This window comes from Trachypithecus francoisi, unplaced genomic scaffold (assembly GCF_009764315.1).
Source record: "Trachypithecus francoisi isolate TF-2019V2 unplaced genomic scaffold, Tfra_2.0 Lachesis_group9, whole genome shotgun sequence".
NCBI classification, from domain to species: Eukaryota; Metazoa; Chordata; class Mammalia; order Primates; family Cercopithecidae; genus Trachypithecus; species Trachypithecus francoisi.
Window position 1 is genome coordinate 65,342,695 of NW_022681474.1, and position 13,303 is coordinate 65,355,997.

Here is a 13,303-nt window from a genome sequence, read left to right on the forward strand (position 1 = left end):
CATACGCAAATGGAAAGATGCAATATGTGGAATAGGAAGACTGAACACGAAATATATGTAAATTCTCCAAATTTTATTAATACGATTCCAATAAAAATACCAATAGGATTTTATTCTTGTAATGAAACATGGTGTTTATATATTAATATGATAAAATAAACCAGAATAGTCAGACCACTTTTGAAAAATTAAAAGGAATTAGCCTATTAGACATGGAAATATTATAAAATCTAAATAGAGCAATCTCATGCTGATTAAAGATAATGATTTGACACAATAGGGAATCTACACACATAAGCAAATACACATCAGTAATGAAGAGACGTACAATTAAATGAGTGGTGTTGGATAATTGAGTAGCCATCTGGAGAAGTGTACATAGCTACCAATACTCTAAACCAGGATAAATATAAAATACTTCAATATAGAAAAATAAAATAAAATCATTAAAATACTACAAAAGGAAATGAGAGATTTATAACCTACAAGTGGTAAAGATTTTTCTAATTAAGACACAATACCCTAAAGCTATAAAAGATGAAAAAGCTGATTACAGTTAAAAAAAAAAAAAATCTAACTGGTAAAACCACAACAAACTGAGAAAATATATTTGCAACTCTTATCACAAATGACCAATTTTCTTGAAAATCTATCAAAAAATCTGGTCAAGCACAGTGGCTCACGCCTGTAACCCCAGCACTTTAGGGGACTGAGGCGGGAGGATGAACTGGAGCTCAGGTGTTTGAGACCAGCCTGGGAAATGTAGCGAAACCTCCTCTCTACTTAAAAAAAAAAAACAAAAAATTGGTGGGTTTGGTGGCAAGTGCCTATAGTCTTAACTGCTTGGGAGACCAAGGTGGGAAGATTGCTTGAGCCTGGGAGATCAAGGCTGCAGTGAGGTGTGATTGCACCACTGCAATCCAGCTGGGGCAACCAAGACTTTGTCTCAGAAATTAAATAAATAAATGAATAAATAAAATAAAGGTCACTCTGGCTATTGTAAAAGTATAAATATCAGCTCTGGAATAACAAGCTTCAAAAAAAAATGTATAAATAGGAAATACTTACCCACTTAGCAATTGGACACCCATGAGAGCTTTTCCCTTCTTTACCGGTGTACACTACTATTTCTATCCTTATTGCATTTCCTTTTTGACCATACCTGAGTATAAAACACAGTGAAGGGAATGTACTAATTAATTGCAATCTGTACTTGAAGGCTTTGGCTTTGAAGATCTTAATGTATATAAGATATAGATGTACAGAAGCTCAAAAATCACTCCTCATAATTTACTTTTGTTAAACATTTGCTTTTGTGTGGCAGGTATTTTGTTAACCAGTCCTACTCACTTATCCTTAAAGATCACTCTTTAAAAAATAGGCTGACTGCAAGACAAGCAATGGGAATGTAGGGTATGCAGTGTCAAGAGTGGTAATTTGACCTATTTCTACCATTATACAATAATATAAAAAGTACTTCTGAATTTATCAAAGACAATTAGTCTTGTTTTGTGGGTGCTCTTTTATGTGCCCAACAGCTTGTATGATGGGTGGCTCAGTAGCGACATGAGGACACCCCTCTTGTGTTGGGCCCTAAGAAACATCCAACCCATACTCCTGAATGTTTTTCAATCACGGCGTCTGTTCTTAGAGATGATTTATCTCCATTGAGTCAGATCCACAGTAAGAATGATTTTAACAGGGAAGCGTATTTCCTCACCTATTCTCCATGATTTCCCTGACAGCAGCAACACTTGGTCCTGCCCCAAGGTGTGTATAATATGGGCCTTTGTCTTTTTGTATAACTCGATCTGTGGAAGGAATAAGATTATTAGACCCAAAGCTTTACAGAATTGCATAGGGGACAGGAGAAGCTACTTTTATACTTTTTGTTCCCCCTCAATTCAGAACCATGAATCTTGACAAGGTTTTGGTAAGATTTGATAATTAAAGTCAAGGACAACAGCCCATAGAATTTAACTTTTAATGTTCCTTTCTTCCTGCCCCTAACGAATTCTTTCTTCCTCTGAAAATCAGAGGAGAAAAAAAATATTTTAGGATGTGGGTCATATTTATACTCCTATCTCCTGCTTTAAAAAAAATCTGTATTAATTGAGGTGTAATATTAAAAGTTATCCAAGAACAATGTTAAAGGTTGCCCTCAGAATCCTATTAAAAAATTGAGCAATTTCATTGCAGACAATTTTATTCAGCTACACACTTGCACAATTACAAAAGAATGTTCCTTGTTACAATTATTTGTAATATCAAAAAGAGAGCAAAACACTCCTAACATCTGTCAATAACGTGGTTTAAATAAATGATGGGATGTTTATATAGTGGAATACAATAAATCTATTGAAACAATAATATTTATAAAACATTTAAAAATCCATGCTATCATTATATTAGAAAACCAAGTAGAAAGATTGTTTTAAATTTTTGTAAAAATGGAAACAAAATGGAAATCAATAATGTTCTTTTGTATAGAATGGGAGTATGGGAAGATGTTTGCATCATATTTCTGCACCACTTGAATTTTTGTGAGCATGAATTTTGTTTCTTAAAAAATGCTATTTTTAACTTGGCCCCTTAGACTCATGTGTAACAAGAATTACTGGGGAATTTCTGCATTTCATCAATTTCTAGCCATGAAATTCTACACCAAAAACAGCTGAGTCCACTGCAGGTACTTACTCAACTCCGAATGCCCAGCTGTCTATTCCTGTATGCTGTGACTAGTTATTTTGCATAAGGAAAGGGTCTTCAAACTAGATAATCATCCTTTTAGAACCACGCACATAGAAAAAGCAGTCTAGCTCAGGTATATAAACTTTAAAGGCTCGTATTTGTTGAACTACAGGCCTTATTTCCATTTGTAAGGATATTTAGAAAAGTGTTCTCTCCCCCAACCTTTTTCTTTTTTTTTGAGATGGAGTCTCGCTATGTCGCCCAGGCTGGAGTGCAGTGGCGCGATCTCCGTTCACTGCAAGCTCCGCCTCCCAGGTTCACGCCATTCTCCTGCCTCAGCCTCCCGATTAGCTGGGACTACAGGCGCCCCCCACCATGCCCGGCTAATTTTTTGTATTTTTTAGTAGAGACGGGGTGTCACCGTGTTAGCCAGGGTGGTCTCGATCTCCTGACCTCGTGACCTGCCTGCCTCAGCCTCCCAAAGTGCTGGGATTACAGGCGTGAACCACTGCACCTGGCCGAAAAGTGTTCTCTCTTATATAATTCACATTTATTAAGCACCAGAGTGTATGTTATAAGGATAGGTTTTGGAGTTGAGACTGCTGTCTCTGAGTCCCAGTTCAGTTACTGGACAGCTACGAAATTCTCTGTGCCTTGGTTTCTGCATTTGTATAATGGGGATAATAAGCCCTCCCTTTGAAGAGTTGCTGTGAACATTACAAGTCAAGGCAAGGCACAATATCAGACTTGTAGTAAGAGCTCCAGAATGGAAGCCATTATCATGATTATATTCTTCTCTCCTTAATTCAAGAACTTTGTTCTCCCAATTCAACTCCACTAGACAGCATTGTCACTCTTTCCAAATTGTGAGATTCTTCTCAGAACAGCCTATCCTTGGTAACTGGCACATCGTAGTTTGTCAAAACCGTGTGTTAGCTGGTGTGGTGGTTCACGCCTGTAATCCCAGCACTTTAGGAAGCTGAGGCACGAGGATCACTTGAGCCCAGGAGTTTAAGACCAATCTGAGTAACAAAGTGAGACCCTACATCCACAAACAAACAAAACAAAAACCTAAAAAACACTATGTATTGAACAATGAGCAGAGAAATGGAAGGATATTATTTCAGAACAATGTGTACTTTGGAAAAACAAGAATTCAGTATTATTACTACACAACACTATTTTTTCTACTGTTGTCAAAAAAATCAGTGTGATGTACTTATCCTTCCCATTGAACCACCCACTTCTAATAAAAACATCACCTTTGGTCAAGGCAAATCTTGAGTCTTTGTGATTTGGAGCCATATTTTAAGTAAGACTTCTTTTTTTTTTTTTTTTTTTTGAGACGGAGTCTTGCTCTGTCGCCCGGGCTGGAGTGCAGTGGCCAGATCTCAGCTCACTGCAAGCTCCGCCTCCCGGGTTTACGCCATTCTCCTGCTTCAGCCTCCCGAGTAGCTGGGACTACAGGCGCCCGCCACCTCGCCCGGCTAGTTTTTTGTATTTTTAGTAGAGATGGGGTTTCACCGTGTTAGCCAGGATGGTCTCGATCTCCTGACCTCGTGATCCACCCATCTCGGCCTCCCAAAGTGCTGGGATTACAGGCTTGAGCCACCACGCCCGGCCCCTTAAGTAAGACTTCCAATAACTAAACCTATTTGGATGAGTTTCAAAACAGATTTTTTCACAAAAAATTTATTCTATCATAGTTGTATGGTAAACAAAATAATAGGGCTTCAAGCAGCCTAACGAACTTTAATGACACAATCTATTTAATTTCCCTATTTTTTACAGCTATATTAGTTTCTTAGAAGAGTGCTTACCTGAAATTTGACCATACACAGTAACTAATCAGTACAGGATTCAAATTAAGCTTTCACATGTTTCAAATACTGAGGAAATTTCTCATAAGATCTGCCTGAGAATCTTTACCCAGCAAGATTTTCTCAGAGCTTTTAACACACTAATAAAACTAAGTGTTTCAGAATGTTCTCTTTCAATGACTCCTAAGACACAAAAATGTAGAAATACATTGATTAGGGATCAGTCCATGAGTCAGCTATTAGCATGACTCATGTTAGCACACTGGTTATTCTTTGATTTTTTGAAATAGGAAATCAGTATTAAACAAATTTGTTAATATCTCAAAATTCAAAAAGGTTTATGAATTCTTCAAGTGGCCAAGATTATGGAATTTCTTTATACACAGGTACACTTTGTATTGCAGAGAAATAGAAATATATTATCTCAGAATATCAAGTGCTCTTTGGACAAAAAAGACAGTATTAGATCTTGTACTGGATAGAGCATAAAAGCACTAGACACTGAAAAAGACATAAAGCAGCTTCAATTCTAGAGTAGGACGGCAACTGCCAGCTATATATTTTATAACTGTTAACTTATACATATGTTTTACATTCTCTATATGTATCTTCTATCTCACACACAAAAAAATATAATGAAAGGCTTGTAAGTTGAAATTTGTTTGAATATAGGAAAAATAAAAAAACCGTAATACACTATTATCTCTTTCTTTTTCTTTCTTTCTTTCTTTTTTTTTGAGACAGGGTCTCGCTCTATTGCCTAAGCTGGAGGGGAGCGGTGCAATCTCGGCTCACTGTAACCTCTGCCTCCTGGGTTCAAGTGATTCTCCTGCTTCAGCCACCTGAGTAGCTGGGGTTGCAGGTATGCACCACCACGCTCAACTAATTTTTGAATGTTAAGTAGATACAGGGTTTCACCATGTTGGCCAGGCTGGTATCGAACTTTTGACCTCGAGTGATCCATCTGACTTGACCTCCCAAAGTGTTGGGATTACAGGCAAGAGCCACTGTACCTGGCCTAGGAAATTCATTCTTATGCTATGCACAATAAATTGACAGACATTCAGCCTTGAGAGAAATATCAGCCTATTTTTCCACTTCAGCAGGTTTACCTTTTCCAAATCTGTTTTTCCAAATTATGAGTTGAATATTCCATTCTTGTGAGCAGAACCAAAAGGTCCCACAGAAAAATGGTTATAGATTTACTTAATCCATCTTAGTTAGAGTAAGAATGGGGAAAAAATATCACACAAAAAAAGATGAATCAGAATTTGCTTCAGTCATGATTGAGGTAATTTGTGCAGGTGAAATAAGAACACATCCACACAAGTACTCACCAAGACAGTTGCAGGTGGGCAGTTCAGAATCTTTAGTTACAGACACTAGGTTTTTTGTAGGGTTAGTAAAGAAGTTCATAGCATAATCATTAAAATTTTTCTGTGTACTGTCCACTGTGGAAAACTCTGATGTTCCAACACTGGATGAACACACTTCCTCTTCACTTTTGGTAGAAACCACTGTAATTCCACCTGAACACACTACATTTACATTCCTGAGAGTTAGTGCTGACTCCGGTAAGGGTGTTTCTTGAGAGATACCAGGCAAGGTTGGCAGTCTCTGATCCATGAGCTGCTCCTTAACAACCTGCTGAAACCGTATTTGGTCATCGCCTGCCATCACGTTAGCACACTGGTGAGGCGGAGAGGAGGGCTGGGTCAAAGGATGGGCTTTCTGATTGGCATTCACCGTTAACTGTACCTGAGAATTATAAGCTTTATCAGTGAATGCCTTCCCGTTGGATTCCGTTTTAAGATGAAATAAGCTGAGTGAATCCAATGGTTCGACCTTCATCTTTTCCTCTGCTGATTCAGGATATCTCTGTAATTTTATCTGAGTGAGTGGAGGAAATACTGTTTTGGGTTGCATAATGGACCTCGTTTGAGCCAGTGGTTTCCATATTTTGGTCGAGGAAGAAATTTTCCCAAATACAGTAGGAAAATCATGGGGACAAAATTGTCCAAAATTTTGAAATTTCGATGCTATCCAAATGTCACATATTGTGCCATACATATAGGACAACTTTTCCCACTTCTGCTGATCATTTTCTTGATAACTTACAACTGTGGGCTTCTTTTTCCGCCTATCTCTTGATGGGGTGGATTTTGTCTTTTTCTGGGTTGGGTTCTTTTGCTTTGTTAATGATGAACCATGATTATTGTGTACACCTGAAGGCGGTTTCTGTTGTATTGTGCCCTTCTCCTGATTGTATTTTTGCTGTACATTACACGTGACAGGGCTTGTTGGTGTACTTTCAACATTTTTGTCCTCTGGTTTTATGTAATTGAACTTAATTATTGAAGCAAGTTGTGTCAACTGTGTTGCAACGTCTTCCTCAATTTGAGTATGGGTTGCATCCTGACATGATAGATCATCTGAGTCCAAATTTTTGCTGCTGTCCAGTAACTGGTTGCAATACTCCACTTCATTATTTCTTGGTGGCAATTGATGCAAATCATTGGAACAATTGTCAAGAGTAATTATCCCTTGAGCAATACTTTTATTGGTGTCAATCTTGGGTGAATTTGATTTTGGTATAAAAAGAGATAATGAATTGGTGACTTTTGAATATTCATGTGACTTTGTGGATGCTTGGTTAGTAGCTGAGCTGATATGTGAGTTGGCTTGCCCATTGAAAACCACCGTGTTGCATGAACTTTGTTTTTCCAAAGATGGACAGTGACGAAGTTTTTGTGGGTCTCCTTGTAAGTTTGGGTCTTGGAGGTCTTTTCTTACAGTGTAAAGGATAGCTTTGCAGCTATTAAGCAAACTGGCTGTTCTCTGCTCTGATTCTTCATCCTTCTCTGACTTTGACGGGGAGGAATTCTCTGACGGGGCTTCTGAGAGTTGAGTCAGGGCCTCTATGGCTACCACTTGCTCCAATGTTAATCTCCTATCTTTCATTAACGATAAGAGACTTGGTTGAACGGGAGATCCATCTTTTGGTTCTTTACTTGGTATATTCTCCGGAGTTTTTGGTTGATCACCTTCATTGTGTATACTAGCATGACGATGTATGTTGGAGTGTGAAGAATGTGGAATGGAATTGCAGTTAAAGCCAGGCTGCTGGAAAACTAAAACGTTACTTCTCCCCTTGAGATGATCACAGCTCATATCAGTAGCAACGGAGCTCATAGCGTTAGTATGGTTTGCAGTGTCTTTTAGGAATTTATAAGAACTGTTTTCCAATGTCTTGCCGAATTCTTCAATATTGAATTTTTTAAATGAAACATTTGTTTCAGCTGGTAAATAGTGTACATGTTTAATGCCATTTCTTACTGTTTGTACAAACAATTTTGGAGATTTGGTTCGTTTCTTGTCAACTTCAGAGTTTTTCGATTTTTCAGCTTCTGGGACATTAGCACTAAAATCTCCTCTCACATGATCAGTTAAATGTGATTTCTTGTTTTGTGTCCACTTCTCCACCTCGATGCCTGTCATGCTGTCTTCATTTTTAGTTACATTTTCAACAGGATGTGGGTTCAATTCCAATTTTTGTTCTTCCCCATGACCACATCTACTGTAGTCCATGGATTCTGACTTGGGGCCATTTACTGGTTTGTTGTCAAAATCTGCCTGTAAAATACAGAAATTACTCATGTCATCTACTTAAATATCTGAATAACAGCCATAAGAAGATTAAAACGTAATAGCAACTAAATGTAAAGCCCCTGTGGATACAGCCTAAAATATTATTTTCGCTTTTCACATGTTCAGTGAAGTCATAAAATACCAAAAGGGCATAATATACAAAAAGAAAAGACAACTAGGCTAGGTGTAGTGGCTCACACCTGTAATTCTAGCACTTTGGGAGGACAAGATGGGAGGATCGCTTGAGCCCAGGAGTTCAAGACCAGCCTAAGCAAGATGGTGAAACCCAGTCTCTAGCAAAAATACACAAAAAAAAATTAGTCAGGTATGGTGATGCACACCTGCAGCCCCAGCTACTCGGGAGGCTGATGGTGACAGCACAGGAGATGGAGGTCCCAATGAGCCAAAACTGTGCTACTACACTCCAGCCTGGGTGACAAAGTGAGACCTCTTCTCCAAGAAACAAAAGCAAAGGCCAGGGGTGATGGCTCACACCTGTAATCCCAGCACTTTGGGAGGCTGAGGTGGGCGGATCACGAAGTCAGGAGTTCAACACCAGCATGGCCAATATGGGGAAACCCTGTCTCTACTAAAAATACAAAAATTAGCAGGACGTGGTGTAGTCTCAGCTTCTTGGGAGGCTAAAACATAAGAATCTCTTGAACCCGGGAAACGGAGGTTGCAGTGAGCCAAGATCATGCCACTGTGCTCCAGCCTGGGCGACAGAGCAAGACTCTGTCTCAAACAAACAAACAAACAAACAAACAAAAACAAACCCCACAGAACTATCAAAATATCATACCTGCTAATATTTTGATGTGTTCATTTTTTCCCCCAAACAGTATTTTTAAAGTTAAAAAAAATTAAAATAAAAAGTTTCTTTGTAGAGACAGGGTCTTACTATGTTGCCCAAGCTGTTCTCTTAACTTGTGGGCTCCAGCAATCCACTCACCTTGGCCTCCAAGTAAAAATTTAAACTAGGCCACATCTGTACTTGACCTAGGAGGCAGAGGTTGCCGTGAGGTGAGATTGCTCTACTGCACTCAGGCCTGGTGAGCGGTGGCTCACGCTTGTAATCCCAGCACTTTGGGAGGCTGAGGCAGGCAGATCACAAGGTCAGGAGTTTGAGACCACCCTGGCCAATATAGTGAAACCTCATCTCTACTAAAAATACAAAAAAAATTAGCCAGGCATAATGGTAGGCACCTGTAGTCCCAGCTAATCGGGAGGCTGAGGCAGGAGAATCCCTTGAACCTGAGAGGTGTTGGTTGCAGTGAGCCAAGATTGTGTCATTGCACTCCAGCCTGGGTGACTGAGACTGTCTCATAAAAGAACAAAAATCAACAACAAAAAAACTCCACAATTTAAACTACTTTTACATCAGTAGTGTTCATTAGACAATATCTATTTTATTTATTTTTATTATATGTTTTAATTAATTAATTTTTTTTCAGACGGAATCTTGCTCTGTTGCCCAGGCTGGAGTGCAGTGGTATGATCTCAGACCACTGCAACCTCCGCCTCCTGGGTTCAGGCAGTTCTCCTCCTCAGCCTCCCTAGTAGCTGGGATTACAGGCGCCCACCACCACACCCAGCTAGTTTTTGTATTTTTAATAGAGATGGGTTTCACCATGTTGGCCAGGCTGACCTCTGGTGATCTGCCCACCTCAGCCTCCCAAAGTGCTGGCATTACAGGTGTGAGCCACCGTGCCCAGACATACCTATTATTTTGACACGAACTGTTTTCAAACAGAACATACACATAGAAAGGTGTACAAATCACAAGTATATAGCTTTTTAAATTTTCACAAAATGAGTTGTTAAGTATACTTGTAGTCCATTCTCATTGTATAGTAAGTTCACTGATTAAATACATAACAAAGTTATCATTTTTTCTGCTGGACATGGGCATTGGGTTATTTTTAGTGTTTGGGTCTTTAAAGTAACTGCTATAGTTTCAATTTCCTTCCTTCCTTCCTTCCTTCCTTCCTTCCTTCCTTCCTTCCTTCCTTCCTTCCTTCCTTCCTTCCTTCCTTCCTTCCTTTCTCCCTCCCTCCCTCCCTCCCTCCTTTCTCAGGGTCTCACTCTGTCACTCAGGTTGGAGTGTAGTGGTACAATCACGGTTCACTGCGGCTTCAACCTTCCAGGCTTACATGTTGCTCCTAGCTCAGCCTCCCGAGTGAGCTGGGACCACAGGCACATACCACCATGCCTGGTTAATTTTTTTGTATTTGTTGTAGAGACAGGATATCACCATGTTGCCCAGGCTGGTCTCAAAACTCCTGGATTCAAGTAGTCTGTTCACCTTGACCTCCCAAAGTGCTGGGATTACATGTATGAGCCACTGCACCCAACCTAATTTTTCTTATTGAGATGAATTTACATGACATGAAATCCATCACTTTACAGTTGAAAAGTATACAATTCAGCTGGGCGTGGTAGCTCATACCTGTAATCCCAGCACTTTGGGAGGCCTAGACAAGCAGATCACCTGAGGTCAGTAGTTCAAGACCAGCCTGGCCAACATGGCAAAACCCTTCTCTACTAAAAATACAAAAAGTAGCTGGACATGGTGGCGGGTGCCTGTAATCCCAGCTACTCAGGAGGCTGAGGTGGGAAAATCGCTTTAACACGGGAGGCAGAGGTTGCAGTGAACCAAGATTGTGCCATTGTACTCCTGCCTGGGCAACAAGAGTGAAACTCCATCTCAAAAAAAAAAGAAGAAGAAGAAGGAGGAGAAGGAGAAGGAGGAAGAGGAGGAAGAGAAGGATGAGGATGAGGAAGAGGAGGAGAAGAAGAAGAGGAAGAAGAGGAAGAAGAAGAAGGAGAAGGAGAAGAAGAAGAAGAAGAAGAAGAAGAAGAAGAAGAAGGAGGAGAAGGAGTGTACAATTCAGTGGTTTTTAGTTTATTTGTACTGTTGTGCAACCATAGCCATTCTCTACTTCCAGAGCATTTTCAAAACCCCAAAGAGAAATGCTGTGCCCTATTTAAGCAATAACTCCCTATTCCCTCCTTTAATCCTTATTTATCTACTGTCTTTTCTTTTTTTTTTTGAGACAAGGTCTCACTCTGTTCACTAGGCTGGAGTACAGTGGCATGATAACGGCTCACTGTAGCCTCGAAGTCCCAGGCTCAAGTTATCCTTCCACCTCACCCTCCTGAGTAGCTGGGTCTACAGGCGCCTGTAACCACGTCTGGTTAATTTATATTTTTCCTATTTTTTGTAGAGACAGGGTCTCTCTATGTTGCCAAGCCTGATTTTGGAGTGCTGGACTCAAGCAAGTCTCCTGCCTCAGCCTCTAGAGAAGCTGCGACTACAGACTAATTTTGAAAAACCTTGAAACAGCTCATCAGACATACCACAGGAATTGAGACAGTGGAGTGTTTCCATTGATATTAATTGTAAAAAGAATGATAACTCCAATTACACAGTGTATACACATTTGAAAACTTCATGTTGTACATGATAAATATATACAACATTTCTTTGTAAATTCAGTAAAAGAATGAATGAAAAAACAATGAGCTGGGTGCAGTGGTATGAACCTGTAGTCCTACCTGCTGGGTAGGCTGAGGTTAGAGGATCCCTTGAGACTGGGAGTTCAAGGCTGTAGTGAGATACTATTGTGCCACTGTTCCCCAGCCAGGTTAAAAAAATGAGACACTGTCTCAATAAATAAATAAATAGGCCGGGAGCAGTGGCTCATGCCTGTAATCACAGCACTTTGGGAGGCAAATGCAAGCAGATCATGAGGTCAGATAGAGACCATCTTGACCAACATGGTGAAACCTCATCTCTACTAAAATACAAAAAAAAAATTAGCCGGGCATGGTGGTGCACGCCTGTAGTCCCAAGTACTCGAGAGGCTGAGGCAGGGGAATCTCTTGAACCTGGGAGGCGGCTGGGAGGTGGAGACTGCAGTGAGCAGAGATCACACCACTGCACTCCAGCCTGGCGACAGAGTGAGAATCCGTCTCAAAAAAATGAAAAAAATTAAAAATTGGTAACCTCTTGGGAATAGGAGACCACTAGACTAGGTTGCCTAAGGACATGTGAACTGGCCTAGGTCATAAACATAGAAATTCAACACTATAACTGATCAGTGGTGGAATCACTGCACTCCAGCCTGAGCAACAAAGTGACACCCTGCCTCTTAGGCAGGAGAATCGCTCGAACCCAGGAGGCGGAGATCATGCCATTGCACTCTAGCTTGGGCAAGAAGAGTGAAACTTCATCTCAAAAAAAAAAAATAAATAAAAACACCTAAGATTAAACAGATTATCATGTTGCCAAAAGATACATTGTTTACACCAAGGTTCAGCAAACTTTTCTGTAAAGGGTCAGATAGTAAATATTTTAGGCTTCATGTGCCATACAACCTGTCACAATTACTCCTGTTGTATCTAGTAAGCAGCCTCACAAATATTATGCAAACTAATAAGTGTGGTAGTATTGCAATAAGTCTATTATGGACACTAAAATGCAACCATCATATAAATATTACATGTCACACACATACAAAAGAGATATAAGAAAAAGAGTATTTAGGCCGGGCGTGGTGGTTCATGCCTGCAATCCTAGCACTTTGGGAAGCCGAGGTGGGCAGATCAGAGGTCAGGAGATCAAGACCATCCTGGTTAACACGGTGAAACCCTGTCTCTCCTAAAATACAAAAAATTAGCCGGGCATGGTGGCGGGCGCCTGTAGCCCCAGTTACTCAGGAGGCTGAGGCAGGAGAATGGGGTAAACCCTGGAGGCGGAGCTGGCAGTGAGCTGAGATCGTGCCACTGCACTCCAGCCTGGGCGAGAGAGCGAGACTCTGAGAAGAGGACAGGACAGGACAGGAAAGGAAAGGAAAGGAAGAAGGAAGGAAGGAAGGAAGAAAGAGGGAGGGAGGGAAGGAAGGAAGGGAAGAAAGAAAGGAAGAAAGAAAGAAAAAGAATATTTAGTCCAGGCATGGTGGATCACGAGAGGTCAGGAGTTCAAGACCAGCCTGGCCAAGATGGTGAAACCCCCTCTACTAAAAATACAAAAATTACCTGGATGCGGTAGCAGGTGCCTATAATCCCAGCAACTCGGGAGGCTGAGGCAGGAGAATCACTTGAATCTGGGGGCAGAGGTTGCAATGAGCCAAGATTGAGCC

General features: G+C 40.4%; 1 protein-coding gene across 1 annotated transcript in view; it reads right to left on the reverse strand.

Annotated features, from left to right (window-relative positions):
- Positions 1-13,303, reverse strand: part of TET1 (tet methylcytosine dioxygenase 1) — a 141,956-nt gene that overhangs the window by 42,162 nt on the left and 86,491 nt on the right. Inside the window, exons 4-6 of the mRNA XM_033208807.1 lie at positions 5,849-8,144; positions 1,721-1,811; positions 1,069-1,162 (exon numbers count right to left, since the gene is read on the reverse strand). Of these exons, the coding sequence (XP_033064698.1) occupies positions 1,069-1,162; positions 1,721-1,811; positions 5,849-8,144 (2,481 nt within the window). The remainder of the gene's footprint in view (positions 1-1,068; positions 1,163-1,720; positions 1,812-5,848; positions 8,145-13,303) is intronic.